The 19,293-nt window shown below is 41.6% G+C and overlaps 1 protein-coding gene and 1 long non-coding RNA gene across 4 annotated transcripts in view; both read left to right on the forward strand.

Annotated features, from left to right (window-relative positions):
- LOC5565202 (uncharacterized protein C6orf106 homolog) overlaps positions 1-19,293 on the forward strand; it is a 270,657-nt gene that overhangs the window by 83,821 nt on the left and 167,543 nt on the right. For 2 of the 3 annotated variants that reach the window (XM_021851236.1, XM_021851243.1), the window contains exon 5: positions 18,609-18,736. The exons of the other annotated variant lie outside the window; for it this stretch is intronic. In XM_021851236.1, coding sequence (XP_021706928.1) covers positions 18,609-18,736 — 128 coding nt within the window. The remainder of the gene's footprint in view (positions 1-18,608; positions 18,737-19,293) is intronic. 3 annotated transcript variants of the gene reach the window in all.
- LOC110678431 lies at positions 16,613-17,916 on the forward strand. The gene is made up of 2 exons (XR_002501601.1): positions 16,613-17,196; positions 17,805-17,916. It is a non-coding gene; the product is annotated as an uncharacterized LOC110678431 (long non-coding RNA).

Genomic DNA, 19,293 nt, shown 5'->3' on the forward strand with positions numbered 1-19,293 from the left:
TTGCCGCACGGAAAAGATCTGGTCCGTTGTCGAGCGGCCGTCGATGAAACCTGCTTGATAACTTCCCACGAACTCGTTTGCTATAGGTGATAGGCGACGGAAGAGAATCTGGGATAGCACTTTATAGGCGGCGTTTAGGATGGTGATTGCACGATAATTTTCACACTCCAGTTTGTCGCCCTTTTTGTAGATAGGGCATATAACGCCTTGCTTCCACTCCTCCGGTAGCTGTTCCGTTTCCCAGATTCTGACTATCAGCCGATGCAGACAAGCGGCCAACCTGTCCGGGCCCATCTTGATGAGTTTGGCTCCGATACCCATCCTTGCCAGCGGCTTTGTTGTTCTTGAGCTGTTGAATGGCATCCTTAACTTCCCCCATCGTGGGAGCTGGTTGATTTCCGCTGTCCGCTGTGCTTGACGTAGCCATCGCCTTCGCTGTCCTGACCTTCTGTGCCTGTGTTCTCTGCGCCATTCAGGTGTTCATCGTAGTGCTGCTTCCACCTTTCGATCACCTCACGTCCGTCCGTCAAGATGCTCCCATCCTTATCCCGGCACATCTCAGCTCGCGGCACGAAAGCCTTTGCGGGATGTGTTGAGCTTCCGATAGAACTTCCGCGTTTCTCGAGAACGGTACAGCAACTCCATCTCTTGGCATTCCACCTCTTCCAGGCGGCGCTTTTTGTCCTGGAATAGGCGGGTTTGCTGTTTCCGCTTCAGTCTGTATCGTTCCACGTTTTGCCGCGTACCATGCTGCAGCATTGCAGCCCGCGCTGCATTCTTCTCCTCTAAAACCTCTTGGCACTCCTCGTCGAACCAATCGTTTCTTGAGCTCCGTTCCACATATCCGACAACGCTTTCGGCAGCGTCGTTAATGGCTGCTTTGACTGTCCTCCAGCAGTCCTCAAGAAGGGCCCTATCGAGCTCGCCCTCATCCGGCAACGCTGCCTCAAGATGCTGCGCGTACGCATTGGCGACATCCGGTTGTTTCAGTTTCAATTTTGACAGGTACTGGTCCTGTTGTTTACAGTTTGGACTTAGTACTTTTTTCGAAACATTTTTAATTTCGTGAAAGTTTGCTGCGAGGAGAGGTCAAATCCACTGCAGATACCCACGGATCGTATTATTCTATCTTCCTACCGTGGAAAATCGTCACCATCAGCATGCTGGTGATAGAAATGCGAAGATGAAAATATGATGGAAAAAACGAAGTCCGAAACGTAAACAACAGGACCAGCAGCTGTCAAATAAGTGAGGTTAGGCTCGTCATATGCAGCGATCTATTATTGTGGTTATCTGCCCATGTCTCCAAATATAAGCGCAGCGGTCACTGATCATACAGTACATACATAGACTAGACAAAAAGCGCACTCATCGTGTTCAGTGACTCCTGATATATATATTTATATATATATATATATATATATATATATATATATATATATATATATATATATATCTATATATATATATATATATATATATATATATATATATATATATATATATATATATTATATATATATATATTATATATATATATATATTATATATATATTTATATATATATATATATATATTTATATATATATATATATATATTATATATATATATATATATATATATATATATATATATATATATATATATATATATATATATATATATATATATATATATATATATATATATATATATATATTATATATATATATATATTATATATATATATATTTATATATATATATATATATATATATATATATATATATATATATATATATATATATATATATATATATATATATATATATATCACTAATACACAGATACACTGCTGCCATTCTGCGAAAACCACGTGCTTTCAATTTAGGCGGGAAAGTTTTTCCATTCATTCTACCCTGCGGGTGTCAGGTTGCTATACTGGATGCGGGCGTACGACCGCCGCCGGACTCTAAAAAAACATAGGATGATCAATATAGTCACTTGAGAGACATTTCAAGACGACTTTGAACAAACGTTCAGTTTTGTCGTTATAAGTAAAAAAAAATGTACTCCTTCTCTTCAAGATGTTTGAGAAGAAGTTCGCGATCTTCAAGAATTTCCGGCAAAACACGACAGTCTCCTTTCTTTGCGATTTGGAAGGAAACCTTGATTCCCCTTACGGAGTTCAAGATCTCCTGCCTAAATCCCCCAAATTCGGAACAACTGACCACGATAGGCGGCACTATTTGCTTCCACACTTGCATCGAAGAGCCTGGGCTAGAGACTGTTTCGATTTGGTGTTCGGAAAATTTGTCTAGAGCATCAAAGTGATTGCTCATTTCGATGCAATTATCATCATTATTCATTTCACCCTTGGAAGAAAGTTCGCATTCCGAAGAAACGTCCTTTCTTCCATTCTTGCCACGTTTAGTGTCAGTTTTAAACCCCATTTTTTTGGAAGGAAGTTGTGAATTCAGAGATTCACCCTTCTTTTTGTTTGTAGTTGCAACCATGTTTAGTGAATAAACGAAAGGCACAGGCCCAAAGTATCGTTTTTAATTTTAGCACGGAAAAGTACTGTTTTATTACTTTAGGTAGTTGTGAAAAAAACTTCCAAGAGCAGAGAGAATTACGTGTACGCACAGCACGAAGGCACGATGCGCATTGAATGCAATTCTTTCATTTTCTCTTTTCTATCTGCTATTTGGCGCGCTCGCTGACTGCCCTACCGGCGCATGCGTTCGTCATATCCAGTGTTGCCACTTATCATACGAGGCACAATACTCGAACACTCCCCCTCAATGATGTCCTCGTACTCGTCCTCATCCGCTCTACCTTCCATGCCGACAACGCAATCAACCAACCGACTGGGTCGTACTCCTCGATTGCTCCTCCTGGATCGCCGATCATCAGCATCCGAATTTGAGCCTCCACTTTGGGACTCCGCCAATTGCAACGGCTCCACTTCCTCGTTTGAAGCGTTCGCATCGAAATATTCTTTCTTTTCTTCATCGGCTTTATTCGGCTTCATCTCCGAATACCAGCTTACCACACTATCTGGTGTTCTTCTTCCCTTCATCGTCTTCTTCTCGTCAATTATCGGCCGCTGGCTCTCTACTTTCTTCTTTAATATCGCTAACTTCAGCCGATACAACGATCCCGACTTTTCACCTATCACCACTTTCTTTCCTGATGCATTGCAAATGTCGCAACCATCCTTTCTAAATTTCACTGATAAATCTTTCGCTGTCAGTCTGTCAACTGACACTAGTCCACTCCTCAACGACGGGACATACAGCACGTCGGTAAGCTTTACTTCCACTTTACTTCCGTTTCCGTCCACGCTGTATACTACACCTTCGCCACAACCAGCGGCGATAACCACTTTACCGTTCGCCAACACTTCACTTGGTCCTTTTTCTTCTATCAGCGACTTGAAAAAGTTTCTGTCACTCGTCATGTGCCCTTTTGCTCCACTGGGCCGTATGAATAAAATGTAGTAAAGTCGAGTTTACTACATTCTCGGTAGTAGACGCTATATGTAGAACACGAGTGGAACATGTTTGTGTCATTTTCCTTTCTACACCTTTGGAACATACTACAAAGCTACTGGTAGCATTTACTACAAAGCTACTGGTAGTTAGCTTCAGAGGATACTACACATGCTTTGAGATTGCGGAATTGAATGGAATAATTTACTTTTGAGTAGAAATCATGGGAAAACGATATGAGTTTTGATATTTTGGAAGTTATTTTGAGTTTTGCTTAGGAATTCTGAGGTTACTGTATTTGTATTTGTATTTGTATATTTGCTAATTCATCTGACTATGTGTCTTAATGAACAATTAAAGTAAAAAAAAAAAACAATTAACTATTTAAAACGCATATTGAAGACATATACAACGAATAATTTAATTCTAACACTTTAAAAATACGTCAAACAAATATCAAATATCTTCCCGTTCTTCCTCGCGTAACACTCGTTCAATCCGTTGTCGAAATGTAGAGGTTGTCAAGCCGAAATCGAAGAGGTGATAGTGCTCGTTGAAGCGTGCTGCCATGTATCGAATAGGGTCATGTAATCCGTAATTAACTGTCCGAGCAGGGAGATGTAGGAAACTTCTTGTACGGAGTGGCCGTTCTGGTGCATAAACTGACAGATTGGCAAGAATTTCAGGTGAATCAATTTCGCCTACCAAAACTTTAGCTACAAACACTGATTGAGCTGTAGACCTTCTGCTCTCAAGAGTGTCAATACCCAACAGTTGACACCGATGGCAGACTTGTGGGGTCTCTCCACGGCAGATGCCGAAGGGCATAGCGCACAAATTTTCTTTGTAGAGTCTCTAGTCGCATTATCCAAACCCTTTGGTATGGGCACCAGATGACGGATCCAAACTCTATGATGGAACGCACAAGGGAACAGTACAACGCTTTGAGACAGGTTGGGTCACGGAATTCATCCGCAATTTTGAATATAAATCCGAGCTGTCTATTAGCTTTGGCGATAGTGTCCAGATAATGGGGCTTAAAAGTTAGAGCTGAATCTAGCGTGATACCTAGGTCTCGAATAGTATCTACACGATGTAGTGGCAGATCATCAATGGTATAGTTGAAGATAATTGGCTTTTGCTTGCGGTGAAAGCTGATAACGTTGCATTTCTGAACACTTATGGTGACGAAGTTCCTATCGCACCATTCGCAAAAAACGTTGATTAGATGTTGTAGCACCAGACAATCGTTCTCGCAACGAACAACTACAACAATTTTGATGTCGTCAGCAAACAGAATTCTGCATCCAGTAGGAAGAGCGAATCCAATGTCGTTGAGAAAGATGGAGAACAACAGCGGCCCTAGGTTGCTGCCTTGGGGAACTCCTGAGGTGTTTGTAAAGTAGCCCGAATTTGCTGAACCTAGCTTTACACAAAGCTTCCGGTGCGTTAGGTATGACTGGAACCAGTGAACCAAATCCGACGATACGCCAAGTTTGCCTAATTTAGCAAGTAGTATGGAGTGGTCGACGCGATCAAACGCCGCTTTGAGGTCTGTATAAATAACGTCCACTTGTACTCCTGCTTCCATATTCTGCAGACACAGAGATACGAAGGGAGCAAGGTTAGTTGAGATCGATCTACGGGGGTAGAAACCATGTTGGTCAGGTAAAATGTAGTTTTTACAACAGGAGAGTAGGACATCGTTGACAATTATCTCAAAAACCTTGGAACAAGCGCAGAGTGATGTGATGCCACGATAGTTTTCCGCATTCTTCTTATCTTCTTTCTTGTATACCGGAAACATGTAAGAACACTTCCACCGCTCTGGAAATATTCTTTCGAGCAAAGAGGCGTTGAACAGCTTCGTCAAAGGCAGAATAAGTTCGGTAGAGCATTTTTTCAAGATGCTTGGTGGGATACCATCTGGGCCACTTTCGTTTGAATGCTTTAGCATTACAAATCGCTGATTCAACCATGTCCGGAGTGACAGAAAACATGCTGAGATTGAACGCATCCCTTGGTGTATCACGGAGCGCCGTATCTATTTGTGATTCAGCGGCAGTCGAGTCGTTGAACACGTTTTTGAAACGGTCTGCTAGAAGATTGCTTTTATCAACCACTGATGCAGCGAATTTGTCGCCGACATAAATTTCGCTAGGGAGACCATCCTCTTTCTTTTTAGTTTTCACAAATGACCAAAACGATTTTGGATTCCTGCGAAGCTTATCCTGCATGCGATTAGTGTAGCCGTTGTACAGGAAACGATTGTAACTGCGGTATTCATTGCTTGCGAGAACAAAAGATTGCTTGGTTAACGGGTTTTTGTGTTCAAGGTACTTCCGTAGTGCTTTGGACCTTAAACGCTTCAAGTATCGAAGGCGTGCGTTACCCCAAATTGGTTTCGCACTTGGTCTTCGCAGAGGCACATTTGCTGATATTATATGGTTCAGATTACTAGTAAAATAGTCAACAGCTTCATTGACACAGAGGCGAAAACATTCGCCCCGTCAATAATGAGATTCCGGTAAGATTACCGGCAGTAGCAATTTGTAATATCCGTGTGAACTCTGGTATTACGATAATTATGTTATTTTCTAGGAATTTTAGGATGTCGGTAGGAATTCAGATATTTATAATGTAATTCTGAATTTTACGTGTAAATTCTGACATATCAGATTTCCTTTGAAATTCCTGTAGGAATTTTGGGATTCCGATAGGGATGTCGGATTTTTTGTGATAATTCTGGAAGTTTAAATACCATTCTAGGAATATTGCGAAAATATTAGAAATCTGGTAAACACTCTAGAATTGGGGTGGGAATGGGATTTCGGATATTAATCTCTTAGAATTCTGTTGGTATCTCTGGACGGTATTTCTGTATGAATCTATGAGATTGCGGTGGGATTCCGGCGAATTATTGTGTGAATATTTGTAATTTTGAAAATCAATCTTTGTAATTATTGCAAAAACCTTTAAGATTCCGTTGATCTCCAGGTCCGTTGGAATTTCAAAGCAAAGCTTTAATATACACTACCCGTCATAAATACCGACTCACTAAAATAAGTATTGCAACACTCAGCTGAATATTGAATCACCCCCGAAAAGTTTAGCATTACCTCAAAACTGGTAAATTCACATTGCTATATCTCGAGATCCTTACGACTTGCAAAGAAGCGACCTTCAGCAAAGTTGTTCAGGGGATCAAGGACATCCCGAAAACATATAGTTTGGTTCGCGATTTTGCCGCTTGGTGGCGCTAGTGAGCATGTAAAATTAAGCATTTTAAACTAGTTCTAGCTTGTGATCCACAAGAGATAGAAAGTTCGGGTCTTCGGCAAAGTTGTTCAGGGGTTCAAGGACATCCAGAAAGCAAGCAGTTTGGTTCGCGATTTTGCCGCTAGGAGGCGCTAGTGAGCATAAAAAATTGAGCATTTTAAATTAGTTCTAGCTTGTGATTAACAAGAGATAGAAAGTTCGGGTCTTCGGCAAAGTTGTTCAGAAGGTCAAGGACATTCGGAAGACAAACAGTTTAATTCGCAATTTTGCCGCTAGGAGGCGCTAGTGAGCATGTAAAATTGAGCATTTTAAACTAGTTCTAGCTTGTGATTCACAAGAGATAGAAAGTTCGGATCTTCAGCAAAGTCGTTCAGGGGATCAAGGACATCCGGAATGCAAACAGTTTAGTTCGCGATTTTGCCGCTTGGTGGCGCTAGTTAGCATGTAAAATTGAGCATTTTAAACTAATTCTAGCTTGTGGTTCACAAGAGATAGCAAGTTCGGGTCTTCGGCAAAGTTGTTCAGGGGTTCAAGGTCATCCAGAAGGCAAGCAGTTTGGTTCGCGATTTTGCCGCTAGGAGGCGCTAGTGAGCATGTAAAATTGAGCATTTTAAACTAGTTCTAGCTTGTGATTTACAAGAGATAGAAAGTTCGGGTCTTCGGCAAAGTTGCAAAGTTGGCTGAGTGCTGCAATACTTATTTTAGTGAGTCCGTATTTATGACAGGTAGTGTAAACCTTTTGAATGTCGGTAAATATTCTATAGATTTCAATGGGATTTTTTGTGAAATCAATAAGAATTTTTAATAATTTCAAAGGGAACCCTGGTGTTTTAGGAGAGATCCTCAGGGGTTTGAGCATTTTAAACTAGTTCTAGCTTGTGATTTACAAGAGATAGAAAGTTCGGGTCTTCGGCAAAGTTGCAAAGTTGGCTGAGTGCTGCAATACTTATTTTAGTGAGTCCGTATTTATGACAGGTAGTGTAAACCTTTTGAATGTCGGTAAATATTCTATAGATTTCAATGGGATTTTTTGTGAAATCAATAAGAATTTTTAATAATTTCAAAGGGAACCCTGGTGTTTTAGGAGAGATCCTCATTGAAATCTAACGACTACCAATGGAATCACTACAATCCCCATAAGAATCTCTACATTCTAAGTTCTAGAAATTCCAAGGATACTATCAGAAACCCCACCAAAATAACGAGAATATCACAGAAACACACAAACGGAACTCAACATGCTGTTTAGGACATATAGGAAGAATCCCTGTCATGGCAGGGAAGATGGCTTCTTCACGCATACTGACAAACTCAGCCAGCGGATTGCGCTTTTTCTCAAACTATGCAACTTACCAGTAATAAATCACAGCCAAATTGCTAACACGCCATAAGAACAGGATTATTTATCCATCTTAATCGTTTTCTCAACTGATAATGCCCGTAATCTGACGATTCGTGGTTATTTTCAACACGTATGACGAGTATTTTGGTGCTAGTTTTGATTAATCCACCGGCAAATGAAGGACACTTTTCACTTGATTTTCTAGCTCTTGCTAAACGTAGGACGTCCAACACAATTTACTTTCACTTATTATATAGAACACGTAACAGTAAATTTCTGGTAGAAATAACACAAAACTTTGCAAAACCGTGGTCAAAACAATCACGCTATCACAATATTTCACTTTTTTTTATTTTTCTATTTTTTGTCCACTTTCGCTGTTGCAGTGTTGTCAGCATCGTTGGAAGTTATGTACGACAACCGGCAATTTGATAGCGAATTGAAAAACAAACGCTGACTACAAACATAATATGAACAACGGTCACTGGCAACGATGTACATTTTGTTGATGTTGCAGAACTTTGGAGGCGAAGAACAAGATACGAATGTAACAGGAACAATAACGTTTATTGAAACACACGTCTGATGCGATTGGTGGTTGAAACAGGAATAAGAAAAAAGTGTAACAACCCTTAGTTGCTAGGTCCAACCTACTCCAGGATACGGTTGTCAGGGACGTAGCAGGGTTGTTGAGATAGGGTTCACGATTGCTTCGTTTTTCAACACCCCCTCTCAATCGGTGACTCCCAGTCTTGAACGTAGATCTTGGAATCGTACAGTATCCAATGATTTCGTAAAGATGTCGGCTTCTTGATCTGCAGTTCCAATAGGCTCAATCGTCACGGTTCCAGCAGCAACATGGTCCCTCAGAAAATGATGTTTGATATCGATGTGCTTGATTCTTTTTGATTCCATGTTTCTTGCCAGTCCAATACAGCCACGATTATCTTCAAATATTGGAATTGCTTCTGCCTTTGATTTGCATTTCAAATCTTCCAGGAGACCGCCCAACCAAATCGCTTCACTTACTGCAGAGCTGAGAGCAACGTATTCTGCTTCACTAGATGAAGTAGATACGGTTACTTGTTTTCTACTTGCCCACGATACGGTTGATCCGAACACCTTGAAGACAAAGCCAGATACGGATTTTCGATCTTCTTGATCTGATGCCCAATCTGAGTCCACAAAGCCAATCAACGGAGCTGAAGATTCATTCCGCTTGTAGAGCAAACCAAGCTCGCTAGTGCCTTTCAGGTATCTCACAACGCGCTTCAAGGCCTGCCAATGATGATCCACCGGATTCTGTTGGTAACGTCCAAGGTAACTTACAGTAAAACAAATATCAGGTCTAGCACATAGCATCTGGTACATTAAACTGCCTAGAAGTTCTCTGTAGGGTTCATTCGTTCTGCTTCCGGCTCGACTCAACTGTAATCCTTTTTCCATAGGCGTTTTCACTGCGTTGCAATCTATCATGCCGAATTTCTTCAGGATTTTTTGCGCATTGCTTCCTTGGGACAACTTTAGGATACCTCTCTGACGATCGTAATCCAATTTAATGCCAAGGAAGAACTTTGCCTCGCCGCAATCCGACATTTTGAACTCACGGGACAGTTGTTGCTTCAGGTGTTCAATGGTTCGAATGTTTCTGCCAATGATAAGTAAATCGTCTACATACAGCACCAGAAAGATTTCGTCGTTCTCTTTTGTTGAAGTGTACAAGCAATAATCTCTTTTCGATCTTGAAAAACCTAGCTTCAGCAACACCGTATTGAGTTTTTCATTCCAACATCGTGGAGACTGTTTCAGCCCGTAAATAGACTTCAGTAGCTTGCATACTGTTCCTGGCGCTGCCTGCACTCCATCCGGTACCTCCATGTACAGCTCTTCCTTCAGGTTGCCATGGAGAAAGGCCGTCTTCACATCCATTTGATGTAGATAGAAACCATATCGTACGGCCACAGCGAGCACCACACGTACTGTTGCCAAGCGAGCCACAGGAGCAAACGTTTCTTCATAATCGATGCCAGGACGTTGCAGAAATCCTTTCACCACTAACCTTGCTTTGTGTCGAATTGCTTGTCCACATTCGTTTTCCTTCAATCGGAATACCCATTTGGATTTCAAGGGCTTAACACCTGGTGGTCGTTTCATCAGTTGCCACACACGATTGGCCTCCATCGATTTGAGCTCGTCGAGTACAGCCTCCATCCAATGGTCACGGTCATCACTCTTTGCGATATCATTGAAACACTGAGGTAAATCTGTGAATTGTGGAGAGCCAACAGCAGTTGCTTCAAAAACAGTTAAATATTCCAGCAACTTACCCGGAAACTTGCGCTCCCGTTCGCTACGCCTCGTGGACGATTCATCTGAATTGCTGTCCCGTTCTTGTTGCGAAGGGAGCGCGGTGGGTAGTTCATCATCGTATTCGCTATCTTCAGCTTCAATCATTTCAACAGAATTTCGCGCTTCGTTTTCTACTCCAGATACGAGGTAATTCTTGCTTTCCCCCTCTTGATCGGACGATGTCAAGATCATCAAAGGAATATCTTCAGATTTGCTACTATTGGACGCATACGGATAACAAGCTTCATTAAACTTCACATCTCGAGCAATTACGATTTTCCGAGAATTCCTGTCCCATAAGCGATATCCATTTGAAGCGTATCCGATCATCACCAGTTCTCGACTCTTCGCATCTAACTTCTTGCGATATTGGTTGGGGATCCATGCAAATGCTTGAGAACCAAAAACTTTCAGTTTCTCCAAGTTCGGCTTCTGTTTGGTCCAGCATTCCGTCGGGGTAAGATTCCTCGGGAGAGCAGAAGTGGGACTCCTATTCATCAAAAACGTACCTGTTAGAACTGCTTCTCCCCACATCGATTTAGGCATCCTCGAGTCAATAAGCATGCTTCGAACTTTCTCCACTAGGGTTCGGTTGAACCGCTCCGCTACCCCGTTTTGTTGAGGGGAATATGCAACGGTCGCTTCTATTTGAATACCTTTAGCCTTGTAGAATTTCATCTGATTTCCGGAGCAATATTCTCGACCTTGATCTACTGTCAACTTCGATATCGATGCTCCAAACATAGCTGTTACCATCGCTTCGTACTCTTGAAATTTTTCAAAAACTTGAGACTTTTTCTTCAGTAGGAACACCATCGCGAAGTGTGAATAGTCGTCGATAAAGCTGACAAAATAACGGTGACCATCCCATGACGCGGGCTCTATAGGTCCACAGACATCAGAATGGATTCTTCCGAGTGGTCTCGTTGCTCTTTCGCGCTTTCCATCAAATGGTTCTCGACACATCTTACCTTGAACGCAAGCTTCACAAAATTGGAGCTTCTGAGGCTTAAAGTTCAGTCCTTTGGCTAAATCTTCCCGCACCATCATCTTCATACTATTCTCAGACAGATGACCTAGTCGTCTATGCCACAGATTTGCTGTCTCTGAACTGCACAAATTCGCTTCTTTCTCCGGGACTTCAATTTCAAGTTCATACAAGTTTCCTCGCAGATAGGCCGTCGCAATGGTTTTCCCGTTTAGCTTCAACGTTGCCACCTTGCTGTTGAACGCCACTTCGACTCCTGCTTTTGCCAATTTCTTTACTGACATCAAATTGTCCCGTAGACTTGGCACGTACAAAACGTCCTTCACATGCAACGGAACTCCAAGATTACTTGATCCTGAGATCTCTCCTACCTGCTTGGCTTCAAGAAATTGGCCATCCTTAGCTACGTTGATGATAATTGGCGATTGTACTGATTTGACGGATTTGAAATACGTTTTCTTGTTCACGAGATGGTCACTCGATCCAGAGTCCAACTTGAACACGATCTTCCCGACGCTGTCTCGCTTAGTAACTGCACGGTCCGCCATGAACACCACTGGTTTAAAAATACTTGCCACATTTGCATTTCCTTTTGCTTTCTTGCAATCTTTCTTCATATGCCCTCTTTTTCCGCAGGAATGACATTTTCCATTGAACCGGTTGCCTTTCTTCTGGTTATCGCCAATGAACGCTGCTGGTTTGTCTTCTACAGTATAGCTTCGATCGTTTCGTTTCGATTCTTCATCGATCAAACGGGTCTTCATCACTTCGTAGGTAAGTTCGTTCTCCGGCAAATTCTCTAAAGCCGTCACCAGAGCGTCGTATGATTCCGGAAGCGTTAACGCCAGAGACGAGCAAACATCGCTTTCTTCCAACTTCGATCCCGCCATGCGTAACTGACGAATCAGATCTTCAAACTCCAGCAGATGAGTCCGAACCGAGGCGCCATCTTTCAGGTGCAATCTTGCAATTTGCTTCCTGATTAGGGTCTGCCTACCTGCTGATTTCTTCGCGAATGTATCCTCGAGACTTTTCCACATTGCTTTTGCTGTGCCCTTGTCCCGAATGCAGCCTAGGTACTCGTCTGCTACGAAGCCCACCAAAATCGCTTTGGCCTTCCTGTCCGTCTCGTGGAACTTTGCCGCTTCCGCAGCCGTAACGGGTACATCCTTTACGATAGCGTCCCATACGTTCACCGACTCCAAATAGGTCTGAACACGGAATTGCCATACATCGTAACCTTTACCAACGAATTGCTGAATTCCGTGAACCGCAGCTTCTTTACGGTGGTCGCCCATAACCTGTTGATGTTGCAGAACTTTGGAGGCGAAGAACAAGATACGAATGTAACAGGAACAATAACGTTTATTGAAACACACGTCTGATGCGATTGGTGGTTGAAACAGGAATAAGAAAAAAGTGTAACAACCCTTAGTTGCTAGGTCCAACCTACTCCAGGATACGGTTGTCAGGGACGTAGCAGGGTTGTTGAGATAGGGTTCACGATTGCTTCGTTTTTCAACACATTTGATTCATATTTTACTACTACCCAGAAATAAGAGAATCATATTGTGCCTACCACTACATTTACATTAAAATTTGTGGATTCAAAGGAGTTTCACCTTAAGAAAACACACGGGGAGCATCAAAATTCTACCGCAATAGGGTCCTAAAAAAATTGGGACAGATTTTAGTGCCAAACGCTTAAGTTTGGCCCAAAAACACATGCCTACTCATTTTTTTTATGTTTTTCGTTTATTTAAAACATTTTGTTTAGATTTTGTCACATTCCTACACGCTTAAATAAATAAATACTAAAAGGCTTAAATATCATACTAAAACCACAGACAAACAGACGTCACACTCTCATCGCTGTCCATCGACCAACTTTTTAACGATCGATTCGAATATTTGGTAGGTGGTCAATCGACCACCCGCAGCGCTCGCGTCGTTTTTGTTCGTGTTTGACGTTTACACACTACCGCCACCTGTTAGTCCATCGGCCAACTAAAGTGTTTTTAGCATTGGGCGTACATGTTTTCGCGACTATGATTTTGATCGCAATTTGTTCTAAGTGTTACGTCTGTTTCTCTGTGCTAAAACCATATTCAGTCTATTCACCCCATGCAATGAATATTGTTTAATTATACTCCCCATAGTATAAAAGTTTTTTATCAATCATAATGCTTAATTGTGCGATATTATTTAGCGGCTGTTGTTTTTTGTTTACATCCAAACAAGAATCCAAATTAGATAGAGGAAATCAAAAATAAATTGACAAAAATATTACATTTATTCAAAAACAAGCTTCATTACCGCATTTTTAACTGAACGACGATGCAGTGCTCCGATCATTTTAGAAATTAAACACAGCTGCGGTTCCCAGGTATGATCGGAATTCTCGGAATCCTTTCGACGGCTTGCAAAGTTCCGGATATGTCTGCCATCGCATCCTCCCAAATGCCAACTCGCTCTGCCATCAGTACCGTCCGGTCACATTCTGCGGATTGCCGTCGTTACTCCATCCGAAAACACACGCAACCGGTTGAGGAAGATGTCGAGTTATGCCTTCCAGGCGGCCCACCCGGCCAGATAGAATTTCCACCGGTATCAGCCGTTTCTGCAACAGGAGGAACACTATAATCCAATGGATTATCTCGGCCATGTTTACCATCCTCGGGGTTTTTTTTTAACACGAGTCAGGTTCACGCCAGGTGGCTGAAATTTTACAGATGTTTGTTAATCGTACTCAATTTGTTAAGTATAATATTTAATACTTACTTTGGGACACCATGAGTCCGAAGAATTATCGATTTATAAATCTGAACGCTGGCAAATCCAGAAAAAACTCACGAACACGTTTTTAAGAAGCGAATGGTTGCAGCTGAAATTGATAACAAAAATAACCAAGTCCCAAGTATAGCACGCAATAGTCAAAATTCATTGAAGGTAATAATTTTCAAAAATGCATGGTAAAGTATAAAACATATGTTTATGATGCATATTTCATACGCTGGACAATGCTTAAAATTTTAAAATGCCACAGTCGTATTAAATAATACCCTAATAGGATTTCCAAAGTTCTCCGTGTAGGCTTAAACTCAAATTTTGGGTGTATTTTGTTTTCCGTGTCCATTCCGAAATGTCAGATAGGAACAACCCCAGTGTTAAAACTATCACCCTGTGGTATTTTTGTCGACTAAGCGAACGTCAAACATGATCAAAAGTGTCAAGGTTCATTTATGGATCCAATCTTGGATCCATTTTTTTAATTTAAACTTAAATATGATATTGTCGTTATCTAAGCGGGAAAAATTGCTAAAGTAGTTGCAGTAACATGCTCTTTCGTGTTATTAAATAAAAACAAGATTTCACTAAACATTTTAGGACCCTATTTCACCAGAATCTCAGTACTGGTGGTTCCTAATTTGATAGCTGTAGTCTCAAGATCTCTTCATAGACGTTAAGCTAATATTACAAAAATCATCAACCACTGGCGTTGGCGAAGACCGAAAACCACTCAGAAAATTCTTTGATGTATTTACCATCATAAAATCATAGACATAGAGTTTAGTGACATTTGAACACACGTAGACTAGCATACGCTCGTCATACACAGTTTGTTTTTGTTTTCCTCAAAGAAACTTGCACACGCTTTCCAGACTCACCAAAATGCATATGGAAATATTACCCAATTTGAAAAATTTAAACCCGTTTTCTGCATGTTTTTCGAGACTGAGTGCATATTGTTTTCCTCTAAGGTTCACAACTACATCTACACTAGGGTACCCATACCATTAGGCGTGAAAACCACTATAAAGAGAATACCAGACTAATCGCAAAATTACACTACAAATCTTGTCAAATTACAGCACCTTCATGATTTTGTGCAAATTGTCGCGTAATCAATTAGATTCCATGATTGTATTAATTTAAAGCGTCACTCTGAATAGATTGTTCTTTACGTGCAGAATCAATGAGAATATATACTAAGGTGTGGAAGAAGAAGCTTTGGCTATGTATTAGTAAAGAGAAAAAACGTAAACAAAAATAGCTACGTCACTAATTTACACGGCTTCTTATGGGAGCTCGCTCGCTTGTAGTTGTAAAACATTTTGCACCGTACACGGATGTCACGCACACTAAATATCGTCTTCCTCACCTCGGTATATATTCTCATTGGTGCAGAATCACTCTGCACTCTGAATGGAAATTTCTTAACGTGCAGCTTCAGTCACTGCTTATGTTCGAAAGTAGTAAGTACTACATGTTCGAAAAGTTTTTCATTCATACCATAAGTGTAGTAACTTTGTGGATTTTGTTTTTGAGTAGATGCTACATGTAGTAAAGTTCAACGTTTTTTATTCATATCACCCACTGTCAATGTACCAGCACTTTTGCTGATTCACTCCAGCAATAAAGCACACACTTCTGGCACCACAACTTTCGTCCTTCGCTTGCCTCGCGTTTTGCCTCACCGCACTCTGTCGTCCGGCTTCTTCTTATTTTTGCACTCTCGTTCTAGCTCCTGCTTCGCTAGCAAATACGAACGACAGTTGCGACGCAAATGACCGGGCTTGTCGCAAAAATAGCATTTCCTCACCGGCGCTCTATGATCGAGTGCACCCACGCTTTGCACTACTGCCCTTTTCATCACCTTCGTTTCAAACATTTCGCCGGAACGCTCAACTCATCGATCAGCTTTGATTTCACCAGCTGCATTGTGATGTCGGCATCGGCACGACTCTCCAATGCCGTCACCAATGTTCCGTAGGAGTCGGGTAAGCTGCGCAGGATCATCGCAATCCGCAGCGACTCTTCCAGCGGTTGCCCCGCATTCGACAGATGATCAAATAAATCGTCAAGCACCACCAGATGACTTCCAAGATCACCTTCTTCCGCGAGATTCAACGAGCAAAGTCTCTTTAACAACGGCACACGCAACGTTACCGTGTTCTTCTCATGGTAAGCTTTTAATCCATCCCAGAAAGCTTTCGCACTGTTCGCATTTTTCACCAAACCGAACTGATTGTCTTCCATACACAAACCGATGGTGCCACGAGCTTTCCGGTCGTCCTTCGTCCACTGATCGGTCACTACTGCCGGCCTTGCATCACCGACCACATACCACAGCTCTTCTCTGGTCAGGAGCATCTCCATCCGGAGCTTCCATATTTGCCACTTTTTATTGTTCAGTCTGGCAAAAGCAAACTTACTCACATCTGCCATTTTGTCCTACTCAAGGATGGAAAAAATCGACTAGCGACAAACGACTCAGTATTTGAACGGTCTAAGAGGGCCGTTGTTCTTGAAGCAGCATGATTTCAATACTTCACTACGCGCGCGTATCACAAATATATGGTGCATCCCATGCACTGTTTGTCGTGGGACAAACAGTTTGTCGAATGTTTTAACAAGTTGCGATTAACGTGAATCGGAACGTATTCACAACAATATTTTTTGCTCAAATCATGCCCGAATGACTAACAGAACATATACGGTATATCAAGAGACAAATCGCAGAGTGAAAGCGACAAAAATCCTCCAAAAAATTAAACTTCGCTTCACGAACTTTTGATCGTTAGCGTACATGCCAAGCGATCTATTATTCGTAGAGCGTAGTTTGTTGTGATGAGTTGACGACAAAAGGTTTATCGTTGTTGATATGTGTTGGAATAGAGGTAGTGTCGCACCTCAGGTAGAAGAATCGTCGGTTGAGAAGCATGCGTCGTCGTAGATAAAAGTGTGGAAGATTTATCGAGAGGTATGGTATTTGGCAAGGTATTTGGATAAGTGTGATTGAATTGTAAATATATACCTGGAATGAATAAAGAGAGTTGCAGCTGCTGATTGAGGTATCAGTCAGTTAGCTGCCCAGTTGAAGGAGACATCTACTGTATTGTATTTCTTTATGAGTAGCCTGCGGTGTGGAGCGGAAGCCCTGTTTGTAGTCGTTTATTTTCAACAGGTTATGGGCCCAGGAACGTGTTCTCACAGCATGTATCGTTCTGGAGGAGGATTGGCCGCATAAGCCGCGTGGCGCAGGACGGGATCCTCAGAAAGGATGGATTGGCCGCAACGGAGGACGGAATCTATCGGGAACGTAGGCGATACAGGACACTGGATGGCAGCTGGCTGGTCAAACGAGCTCGTGGACAGGATCGTAGTCAGGAGAAGCTCGGATGGATGGCGGAGCATGTACGAAGTTCGGAACAAGGAGGAGTTTCGAAACAGGATGAGACGATCGGGAGTTGAGGTTGCGACCCTAAGGAGGAGTGTTGGAATAGAGGTAGTGTCGCACCTCAGGTAGAAGAATCGTCGGTTGAGAAGCATGCGTCGTCGTAGATAAAAGTGTGGAAGATTTATCGAGAGGTATGGTATTTGGATAAGTGTGATTTAATTGTAAATATATACCTGGAATGAATAAAGAGAGTTGCAGCTGCTGATTGAGGTATCAGTCAGTTAGCTGCCCAGTTAAAGGAGACATCTACTGTATTGTATTTCTTTATGATTTGCAATCGGATGTGGACGGGCTAGCCTCGCTAGGATCTGCGTGGTCTTAGCGGACTAGCTCTTCAACAATATGCATCCACGATAAAGAGCAACCGCGATGCATCGTGGATTTTGTCATGATCACACACGGCGTGATCACTTTCGCTCTCTCGGAACCTTTTTTCCCATGCAATCCGGAACCTTCCCTTCAGCACTTCTGGGCCAATAACCTGTTAAGCAGATGTGGACCACCACAATGCAGAACAGGGTCACCGAAGCGGAACGCGGTACCAGGATTTCAAAAAGAAAAAAGACAATTTACACTCAGCGCGGTACCAGGATTTCGGTAGGAAAGAAAACAACTAATAAACTACTGTACGCTACGAGAAAGCTTTAGTAAACACGTCTGAACGGATAGAACATCACAATACGAATGAATGCAATACTTTTTTTAATTTCTTTATTACATAGTATCATTCTAAACATTACATTCATTTCTTATATCTAGGTGTTCTGTGTTATTAGAAAACACTATCATCCTAATTTGGTAAAACAAATTTAAGATTTTTATTAACATTTTGTAAACAACATATTACATATCATTTGCATAATTTCACAACTTTATTCTGTAGCTTTTTTGCCTGGGTTGTAAAGTCAATAATGTTTTTTTTAACTCAATTTCAGAAACAATTACATCGAATATTGATGTGTGTCATAGTGGAACATTAGCCATTACACAACAAATGTCACAGCTTCAACCAATTGCATCTTCAGATATTGAAATATTTGATTCCCTGTCAGCAACAAATCAGGTATGTTCGATTTATAATGAAGGAAAAGCAGGCTTGTTATTTTTGTTTTGGGTTTTCACATACCGCCGTGCGGGGTGACATCCCGGTCAACCATCCTATGTTTTGTACCGTGGGTCCCGATGGTACCCCGATGGTCGTTCTCTTAACTCGTCCCTACATCAGGGAATTAAATGCGCACGTAACAATTTAAAACATAATTTATTACGACACGATTAAATACAATACGATGACAACCACATTAAAAGCTTCATTGATGCGCTTCTCCAGCATCACGGCATAAAAATTAACAAGGCAGGCTCTTTACTGATGTAAATATCAAGTTTGACTGTAAACATGTGACGTCACTTCTATCGTACCATATACCTTCCGGACCACTAGATCATTTGTTTTCGCAAATTTGTTCAAGGTGGATAGGAATGACGTCGTCAAGTAGCTGTCAGTTTTCGGAATATATCACCTTTCTAAATATAGTACACCGTGTCCAGCATCACACATTGACAGTTATGCTGCCTAGTGCGAGTCCAGCGGCGTGCGTAGTACTACATAGTACACCGCGA

The sequence above is a fragment of the Aedes aegypti genome, chromosome 1 (assembly GCF_002204515.2).
Source record: "Aedes aegypti strain LVP_AGWG chromosome 1, AaegL5.0 Primary Assembly, whole genome shotgun sequence".
NCBI lineage: Eukaryota > Metazoa > Arthropoda > Insecta > Diptera > Culicidae > Aedes > Aedes aegypti.